This window comes from Perna viridis, chromosome 2 (assembly GCF_037379345.1).
Source record: "Perna viridis isolate PV_CMFRI_1.1 ecotype Kerala chromosome 2, ASM3737934v1, whole genome shotgun sequence".
Taxonomy (NCBI): Eukaryota; Metazoa; Mollusca; class Bivalvia; order Mytilida; family Mytilidae; genus Perna; species Perna viridis.
In genome coordinates this window covers 45379258-45389941 of record NC_142446.1, presented here as the reverse complement: position 1 = coordinate 45389941, position 10684 = coordinate 45379258, and the positions used below count along the sequence as shown (strand labels likewise).

Sequence of the window (10684 nt, the reverse complement as noted above, 5' to 3'; positions counted from 1 at the left end):
TCATGAACACATGTAGTTTGGCAATACTCTGTATATTTCACACATTAACATTATACCTAGAAAGAGTTGATAGCAAACACACAAACAAGTCAGCTTCACATTTCATGAGGAATATTCTTTTAAAAAAGTTCTCATTATGGATTGTTCTTGGAAATAATTTGTATAGCTATTTACCAGTTCAAAAGCAAATTGGTCATTTGAAAATCTGTGTGAGATCAATGACCGCATGATATTTTTTAATCTTTGAAAAAATCAGATACAACTTGGCTCTAATGAAGTAATAAAAAATAATTTTTTTTTAAAAACCTAATACTTTCAGTGACATGAAACAGTACATTTAATAAATGAATAAATCTACCAGGAATAATGTGATAAAATTCATAAAACAACAAAGTTTTTTTTTTAAAAAAAAGCACAAAATCCAAAGCATACACATGAAGAACTGTTAAGAATAGTATTTCCTTTTCTAAAAATGTATTGCATTGCCATTTGAAAGCTTTTATCAATTCTTTTTCAGGTGGGAACACACAACAGAAAAATAAATAAATGATTTTAAAAAAGGCTATTAAAAATTTTGAATAGTTCTAGACTTACAATAAAAATCAAAAACATTTAAAACATCATAACATAAAACATTCAATTCAAAAATTGTTTCCAGACAATACTGAAAACTAACTCTAAGCATTTCAATGTTGGAAATATTTTTTTTGCTAAAAAAGCAAAGCAGACAAGTTCAGATAATTTCCAACTAGTCCCTATATTTGCAAACTCATTTACAGCAAGACTGATCTAATGTAAAAGTTTAATATACATGTAACTCAAACACTGCATGTACTTAATCTACATGTACATGTATTTGTTTCACAATAACAAAAACAGGAATAAAACTTTTTTTTTTACAAAAAAATTTGACTTATCACCTTTTCTTCTTACATGCAGGTGGACCTGTATCAAAAATACATTAACATTCTTTTCAGGTGGACCTGTATTATAAGATACATTAACATAACATAATTCACAAGTAGAAACATAATTTTAAGTTTTGACCTTTCTCCTAAAGCTGTATTCATTATCAGAACCTTTAATTCTTATAGCACTGAGTTTACCCTTTCCTTCCAATTTAAACATTTTTTCAAGTTCTAGAGCTAATTGCCTATCTGCTTCTTCTTGTGCTTCTTTCTCAGACATGATACTTTCATTGTGTGGCATTTCATTATAACTACTATGGCAACTAATACTGCTATGACTACTTCCGCCACTAACCCTTCTACGTTTGGGTCTAGATCTTAAAAATGTATGCATAGTCTTAATCCGTTTATCTTGGTGCTTGGAAAGTCTTGCTGACTTGAGTTTTTTTAGGCCTCTTTCTTGTGAGACATTCACACGTTTCCTTTTTCTGTTCCTTAAAGAGTGGTTGGTTTCTTTGTTATTAAGATTTGGTTTCTTCATTACAGGAAGCAATGGGCACTCTATACTTTCTTTATCTGAATCGATTTCATCCTTATCAAATTCCTCATCACTACTTATTTGAATACAACTTTCCCGTTTCCTTGGTGATAATTTTGGATAGACATAGTCACTAACATGGTAAGCTTTGTGCTTACGTTTTGGGTAAGATTTAAGTTGAAGTTTATTACTTCCTATTTGTGTTGTTTGGACTGCATCCAGAATTCCTTCTTTGGAATCAACTACTGTATCTAAAGAGGAGTTATTGTCACTAGAATGATGTCTATTAAAATCCTTGTATGCAACCTTAACAGCACTATTAGGACTTAGAGTTCCAGACAACCAATCTCTTATTGATCGCTGGGGAGTTAAAATTGAATTGTTGCTTATATCTTCATGCCTTGAAACATTTCTTTGTCTTGGTTTTACTGGCTTTTGTCTTAGTGGTGGCCTTGTCTGCAAGTTTTTTATCTCCATTAAAGGGGCCATAGCATCATCAAAGTCATGAATATCATCAACATTATCAAAAATTGGCTCTAAAGGAATAATAGCTTTCTTCAATTGTATTTTAGGTTGATCTATTGCCTTATCTAGAGAGGGTATATTTTCTGACGGGGATGAAGCTTTTGACCTCTTTGTGAAATATTTTGCAATGTCATTTTTCTTATCTTCAGCATTGCTTGAGGTTTCTGTAGCTTTTGAATTTTGCATTACTTGTGATTTCCTTTCCTCCTCAAGCTCAGATAAACGACGTCTCATAACAGGACTGCCGGCATCTATGTCTGACAGAGAATTTGCAGTGGAAGGAGAAAAACTATCAGTCCTCATCAAATTTCTAGGAGTTGTCCTTATAACCTGGGTTTCAACAATTTTCCCATTGGCATTTATCTTTGGTGGTGTTAATGGACAAATTTTAATAGGCTTGAAATGGTTTAATTCCTGGTTTATGCTGTCTGAGCTCATAGCACTTGCACTCCTAGCAGTACATGTAACAGTTTGAGCTGGCCTTTTATCACCTTTGACAGATTTACTATCATTTGAAGCCGCAGCATCATTATTGGTATTTACTATTTCCCATTCAATGTCTGCATCAGTATTGTAACTAGTACAACTTGTTGAAGACTTTGCAGATGATCTTGAACTAAATGTTACCGTTGAAGGACGAGATGATTGGTCTTTGTCAGATGGAGTGTAGCATGTGTATGGATAAGGAGAATCTTGACCTGACCTAGATGCTAATCTGTCAGCTGCCTTCAATTTCTCAGCATCCCTCATCTTCTGAATAAATGATTGAATTGTCAGTGGTGACTGTTTAGAACTTGTTGTTGATGACCCTCTACTCCTTGTTAAACGGTTTCTTGATTCTTTTAGTAATATATTAAATGGGCTATCTGTCCCAGCCTGCAATAATCAAATCATCATCAATGTTGAATTAAAATTAGACATAACTAGACATTGCCCCTACCAGGACTAATTTCCCCCACATCCTGTTGAACCCTGTACATTTAAGGACACAATTTTTATAAGGATAAACTAAGCACTTTTGAAATACAATTTTACTGCTATTGCTAAATCCCCCAACTCTAAACCGCAATCAGCAGACAACACATGAGACCAAGTTATGCTGAAAAACATCCAACAGCTGACATTTTACAATTTTGGTCCAAACCTACATCCCCGACAACATGCACATCCAAATATGTTATCGAACACCCCATTAAGTTTTATAACAATCCTGCAAGTTGTTGTGGACAACACATGAGACCAAGTTTTGCTGAAAATTGCCTAAGTCTAACAGTTGTCAATTCTACAATATTAAAATCAATTTGGTTAAGTAAACATACCTGTTAAAGCTCCCACAATAGAGGGGGAGAATTTCACAGGGCCAATGAAAAATATAGAAATGTAAAATCTGAGGGAAGTTTTTTGGATAAAAGGACTATATTTCATGTGAAAAATACTAAATAATAGAGTGTTTACACAGAAAAATTGCTTTCATCTAAATATCTACCACATGACCTGTTCCACATGTTAACAGGTATGTGTTTAAAAAAAGTTATAAAGAAAAAAGGTGATAGAACAATGAAAAATAGTTAAATGTTTTAAATAAACTACTACATAAATCACAAAACTGCACCAATGCAAACATTTTTAAAAACACATGAGCGTATTAAAGATATTCTGTCAAAATCAACAGCAAATGTATTATCCATGCCTGTCAACTAAATACTATAATAATTTTCCACATTTTGTCTTCTATGGCTGTATCATACCTTTTATTGTTAAGAGCTAGAAATCTGGAAATAAATACTGTAAACAAGGAAGTTTTCACAGTCTTTTTCTCATGGTTTCTGCTATCAATCTGTGTTTGGGCAGCTTTGAATTTGCAATTGTTCCCCAAATCATAGTAGAATATTCTTCTACGAAAAAATTCACAATAGCTTAACTTTTGCATTACAGGCTTTACCACTAAAACAGTGAAAAAAAAACTGCCATGTATACTTCACAGTATACAGTACCTTTCTCTTTTTGGCATGCTTAAGCACTGAGCACAAGAATCCCGGTTTTACAGGACAAAAAGGTACTAAGCATGAATAACTAAATCTATAACTTTTTAAGTAATACCTCATTCACTACATTTTCTAGTTCTCTGGCAAGCTCCTGGTCCCTTTCTTCAATCATCTGTTGATCAACTGACTTGACTTGTCTCTCTCTTTCAAGCCGTCTAATAAGAGCCTCGCTGGCTTCTATCTCTCTTTGTCGTTCTAGTTCTCTTTCTTTTTCAAGCTAAAATAATTTATTTTGGGTATCATATTTTTGTAAAATATATATTTATATATGAATTGGGTTAAAGCGGGTTTGTATTCCTACAAATGTATCTAGCAAACTTTTGAAAATTTTATTTTATTAAAGTTATAAGTACATAGAAAATAGTTTTATCTTCCTCATCATGTTTCATATACAATTTTGAATGCATAATTAACACACCAAGGTTATTTCATTGCTGCAGAAGATGTTTACTCTAAATCTCTTATGGCAGAAAAATATTTGTTGAGTGAATTTTTTTTATGGTTTATAGATTTTATGCAGTGATGCATGTGTTTATTTTCTTGCACTAATTTTGGCTACAATGTACGATTAACACTGTAATATTAGCCAAAAGCCTGATGATTTAAGCTTTGCAAGCTGACTACACTTACAGCAAAAATAATCATGTGTGAATGACCAAACCTGCCAACCCTAATTTCTTTATGGTTTCAGAAAAAAAAAAAAAAAAACTTCCGACCACCCCTAATTTTGAAGGAGATTTTACTGGAAACACAAAACATTTTTTAGGCCCCATACATATATATTTTTGCTATGAAGAAATATATCTGAAGACACTGCCTAATTCTTACCCTTTTTAGTTGTTCTTCATATTCTTGTCTGATTTCACCAGGTTGAGCAAGGTTGATGATAGGATGGAAAACTGAGAGAAGAAAAATGCATGTACAAATTAACTGAGAAAATGTATAAAGCTTAAAAAAAGACACAATATTTGCTTCACAATGCATTACTCTTGTAACAAATATTAGTAGTGTTCTTAATATGTAAAATTCATCTTTTACCCATTTTTCAAACTCAGAGAAGACTGAGAGAAGACTGAGATCATGATTTATATTGCCACTGTGTGAGAATCTACTCCTGATGAAATAGGAAGTATCTAACTTATGTTATATTGAAATCATCTATGAAATGTCTGAGTTAAGTATTAATTACAAATAAGTGTATCAAAATAAAGATCTGTTCAAGACAATTAAGTAAGATAAACGTGCATTATTCTCAGTTTGTCTACTCTCCTTGGTAATTTCCATATCGAAACGTTTTCTACAGTAGTACAGTAAGTAAAAACTGGAGTAATTTTCTGCATAATTGGTTATTATTATGCTAAAGGTATTTATCCTAGCTGATAACACTTTTGTTGATGAACAAAAATGTTGCAAACTTCTTAAACAGTTGTGAAATTGAGCACACCAAAAACTGCTGTACTAGGAGAGTCGGCTTATCAAATTTTAGAAAACAGCTGTTTGCTAATGTATCCATATATCATATATGATACTTAACACTGCCCAAGAATGTACGCATAAAAGCATAAACTTCATTAAATGTACCTTCCATTTCAGACTCATCTTCCTGATCTTCTCCATCAAGTCTTTTTTCAACTTTATCTGGAAACATACTTTTGATTCTTATCCACAATTCACTGTTAATAAGAGTTTTGTCCCTTGCTGCCTTCCTTGCCCAAGTGGAAATTCTCTTTCTGCATAGGGGACATGTAAGACTAGTAGCTTCAACATTTTGTTTGAAGCATGGCATACACAGAGTGTGAGTACATGGCATTGTAACAGGTTCAACAAAAATACACATGCATATACTGCACATACAGTCTTCAAGTGTCAAATTGTCTAAATCCATTTTTTAACTTCTTTCAGCAACTTGCAGAAATCTGATTACCAGAACATCCTGAGAACAGAAAAAGTAAGCATAATATAAGTACAATGCACAAGCAAATAAAATAAACTTTTACCACAGAGAACTGTCTTGCCTGTGGCAAATGGACACTGTTAATAAAAAGTTGATACTGACATTGTTACAAATTTTATATAATGGACAGTGTTATCATTTGACACCACTAAAGTGACAGATTTCTCAGGTATAGTTTATTGTTTGCATACATCAAACTCAAACGAAACAGAAAATTTCAAAGTCAACAGTCTATGACAAGGGGGTGGGGGATGGGGAAGGGTTATATGCATGAAAGAGTTATATAATTGTAAAATAGGGATGCTAAAGCAACTACATATCAAATACTATTCACCTAATACAAGTGAATCATGTTTAACTGACCTTATCAGAAACAAAACATAAAATCTTAACATTGAATTTTCTAGTCAATAGACCATAACTGCAGGAGCATATGCATAAAACAGGTACAGACTTGTGATATGGCGATGCCAATGAAAGGAATGGAACAGATTCGACAGGTTTTTTAAAACCAGAATTTAATAGAATATTTCAAAGTTCTGGTGGAAAATTGTTCTGTTCCTAAATTTTTTTTATTAACATGTAAACAGTTCAACATAACTAGGTCTATAACGTAAAATCAATAAAATTTCAATAAATTAAAGAACCATAGTGAGCGCACTCACATACCCCATGCATCCCTAAGTTGGATACTAAAGTAAATTTCTTCGAAAGAGAAATACATGTAGAAGGACCCCAATAAAAAAAAGGAATAAGAGTGTTTTTTAGGCTTTAGACTTTTATCTTGTAACTAACTTCTGTTACTCAGAATGGTAGTTTAAAACTCCAGACTGTGATTTCTTTGAGTTTTAGTTAATCCAAAGTAAATATCATTGTAGCAGAACAAAACCTACACTTGACCTATACCTTATCATGGTGAATTTATATACCAAAAATCATGCCATAATCTGAAAGCGTTTAGGAAAAAAGTCAGAAAAACGGTTATTTCTGTGAATTTAGCTAAGTTCAAGGCCCGTAATTTTGGTAAAATCATTAGAGCAGAACCACCTACAGCCTTGTCCTATAACTCATCATGATGAATTCAAATACTAAAAATCATGTCAATATCTGCAAGCGTTAAGAAAAAAGTCGGGAAACTGTTATTTCTTTGAATTTTGCTAATTTCAAGGCCCGTAATTTCAATAAAAATCATCTGAGCAGAACTAAAGTTAAACATGACCTATAACTTATCATGGTGAACTTATATACCAAAAATCATGTCAATATCTGCAAGCGTTTAGAAAAAAAGTCCAGAAAATTGAAGATGGACTGACAGGTCAAAAACATTATACCCTTAGCAACTTTGTTGTGTGGGGTATAAAAACGAAATTTTTGTATTGAATATTGTGTTAGCATAAGGAAAATGATTCCAGAATCAAACAATTCTTCATAATCTCATGATACAAAAATTCATATCTTATCAAATGGTCATTTAATAAATCGGGATATGAATATATTTGTTTCAATTCTTTTAGATCATCTTTTTAGTACTGAAAAACATAAAAACTACAAGCATCTTAGTTGAACTTTTTTATAATGAAATCGTTTGACAACATTTACATATGCTTTGGCAAAACCGTTTATCAAGTTATTGCAGTTCCCATGAACAAACTTATTGCAAAGCTCTTTCTGTACTGTTACAAATCACAATTCATGGCTAGAATAAATAAAGACTCTTCCAAACAACATCTGGAAGAAAAACATAATAACACTTTTAGATATTTGGCTCTAAACAAATGATGATTTCAATATTTATACCAAAGATATATATATCCTGTAGAACTATCTGAAAAAAGCAAATGTTGATAATAAGAATGTTCACTTCTTGATCTTAGTATTAATATCGAAAATGATAAACTTACAAAAAGGGAGGATTTTTTCCGGACTTGACTTTTTATGAGCAACTCAGCGGGTGTTTCTAGAAAAGCAGAGGACGCTTACCCTACCACCGGGTCCATGCTCCCAGTTTTTAGTGAAGTCTGAGTTGCTCATTTGCTTTTGTTACTTTATACAAAAAATGCATGTATTATTTTAGTTACTTAATGTTCTTTGTTGTGTATGTCTATTTTCCATGTTGTGGTCTTCGTCCCTTAATTACATTCTTTTGATTACTGCTAGAAACTTGGTTACAGATGTGCGTGTAAAGGATTAATAAGTGCATATTTCACTAAACCTTTGTTGATCAGGTGCCATTATTATTTGAATTGTAATCAAAAGAAAGATAGCTCTGGCAAAATACTGCTAAAGGACGGATTACAGTCCCGATGTTGGGCGAAGTCTGAAAATAAGAGGTGACTTCACATCGCTTTAGGTATCATGAGCGCTATTTTTCCGGAATCACCCAATCAAATTGCTGGCAAGTACTATTCATCGACATGTATAAGTGAGAGAACAAATAGGAAATTAACTGTAGGGCTTGACAATGATTAAAGTATACATAAGATGAGAACAAAAAAATCCTATGAAAATCAAGATGTTGTACTCAGTGTGTGCTTCATGATATAGACATGACACTATACACAAATATACAAGAGACACAGCTTAACATGCTGAATGGCCATTATATCTGATAACATAACCCTGTGTCCGCTACTCTCCCAACAGTTATGATTCCACACTATTACTCATAATGACCATTTTTCCACTGCAAAAAGTAATATTAAATACATCTATGAAAAGTATTCAACATTTTCTTGCTTTTATCATTTCTGTAAGTGTTAATGCTCAAACTGAAAAGTTTCATCAATAAGCGCCTTGCAATGCACTGATGCTGAAACTATTGTTGAAGATTTTGAAACCGCGACCATTGTTGAAATTGACGAAAATGAACTGAAATTCATTGCAAACGCCAATGAGAGTATTGAGACCACAAGTCAGGATCTTGTAGAAAATTTCAGTCCACATGGCTGTCACATTTTCCATGACTTATATCCAATGTTAAACTCAATGTGATGAAGTGTTCTCTATGCATTAAGTAGGAAATTCACAATAGGGGTGACAAACTTAAAGAATTAGTTCCCTTAAAAACAAAACATGTTTTTTTTTAAAAATTCAAAAACAAACAAAGGATTCGGGCTTACAACATGATGATATACAATTAATGACCTGGAATAATTACATGTATAATGTATAATTTCCACTGCATTTTTATCATATCTTAGTCTATATTTTCAATATTTAATGAACTAAAAAAGTAGTCAGAAGAACAATTCCAAAGGGGTCAAAATCTCTGAAACCCATTTTCAGCCTAGGAGGAGGCTGTGCCAGACAAGATCCTGTTGTCTGTACTTTTCCACGCTGAAATTATCACTGCATACACACATTTAAGATAAGCTAAACAAATTTGTGTATGCCAGGTGTGAATCATATCAGGGTCTGCGTCATTGCGATTTATGGGTTGGAATCGTTCTTGACATTACCCTGTTGGGAGAGTATATTGGTCACAGGCGACACAGTCACAGGGCAACGTTATCGTAATGAAAAGACTCTTCAAGCGCGTTCGATGGTTTAATTCATGTTATGCTTTTTTTTAAATATTATGTGTGGCAGATGATATTTTAGTGTATGTCTTATACACTTAAATTACTTCAAATCGGCATAAAACTTTTTAAAATTTTAACTCAGCTGTTTGTCAACAACTTTTCGGCCATTTTGCCGCCAACCGGAAGTAGAATTTTTCTATTTAGTACTAAAGAAAGATTTTCCTGTAAACAAAATCAAAGTACCCAAGTACTGAAAACTTACAATATCTACCAAGACAAAAAGAGGGTACACAGACACTCTTTAACTTGAAAGATCAGAACACCGAAATAGTAATATATAGAATAGATTAGAGTACAATAGAATGGGATTTTTTATTCCAAATTTCAGGGCCTATAAAGAACATATAAATTTAGTACAATGATTCAAGTAATTGAGTAACGGTACGACATTACCAAACTATTATAGTAAGAGATTGATATCCCCATTAGCCTCAGTCAGGATCAGAGCCATAACAAAGAGAAAAGAAAAAACACATTGAGATAAAATGGCGGTATGATAAGTAAAACTGCAAATAGAATCCCATATTTTCTCCAGGATCTAGTCACGTTTTCTTGTGTTTAAAACACAAATTACTATTTTATTTAAAGAACAAATAAACCTCCCCATTTTGACGTCCAATACAATAAAGGGAAAATTGAAAATTCTAGGGGAAAAAAAGAAAGTCTAAGTGTTGAAATACAGACAGACAAATAGAAGATTTTCTTCTTCCGTTATATACACAAGCAAGACAAACGTTTCTCATTGTTACACGAGAATTGTTTTCTTTTAAGTCTACGAAAATGAGTCCAATAGGCTTTCGTACATATGTACTTGGCATGTAAAAAAGTGTTAATTTTTCCTAGGAAATCTTGTAAGGTGGTAATAAGATGTTTTGACTATTTTCCCTTTCCTTACCTTTGTTATGACCATTTATAAGTGTCTGAAATTTCTGTCAATATTATTGTGGCAGGACGGCTTACCTGCGTTGTAGTATGAAGTGAGATTTAAATAGCCAGTTAATTGACTTGGCTAAAGCATTTATTCTTTAGCCGAATCAGTTTGTCGCTCGCTTGTCACCGAGCGGTCTAGGGTTCGATCCTCGATGGCGGAGTATAATTTTGTGAATCAAATCATGCTCTCCCGTTACATCCCG

At 32.8% G+C, this 10684-nt stretch overlaps 1 protein-coding gene across 1 annotated transcript; it reads right to left on the bottom strand.

Moving 5' to 3' along the window:
- Positions 1–222: 222 nt before the first annotated feature.
- Positions 223–9687, bottom strand: LOC148625342 (uncharacterized). Its single transcript, XM_088568786.1, has 5 exons — positions 9596–9687; positions 5598–5949; positions 4845–4915; positions 4072–4233; positions 223–2847 (listed from the first exon to the last, which is right to left on the bottom strand). Exons 2-5 carry the CDS (start codon positions 5899–5901, stop codon positions 1036–1038), a joined length of 2349 nt encoding a protein of 782 aa, XP_088424912.1. The 5' UTR covers positions 5902–5949; positions 9596–9687; the 3' UTR covers positions 223–1035.
- Positions 9688–10684: the final 997 nt, after the last annotated feature.

Coding starts and splice junctions, on each gene's coding strand:
- LOC148625342 (XM_088568786.1), bottom strand. CDS start 5,901: ATGGATTTAGACAATTTGACACTTGAAGACTGTATGTGCAGTATATGC. Junction 4,916..5,597: donor AGATGAGTCTGAAATGGAAG/GTACATTTAATG, acceptor TTCTTCTCTCAG/TTTTCCATCCTATCATCAAC. Junction 4,234..4,844: donor ATGAAGAACAACTAAAAAGG/GTAAGAATTAGG, acceptor AAATTATTTTAG/CTTGAAAAAGAAAGAGAACT.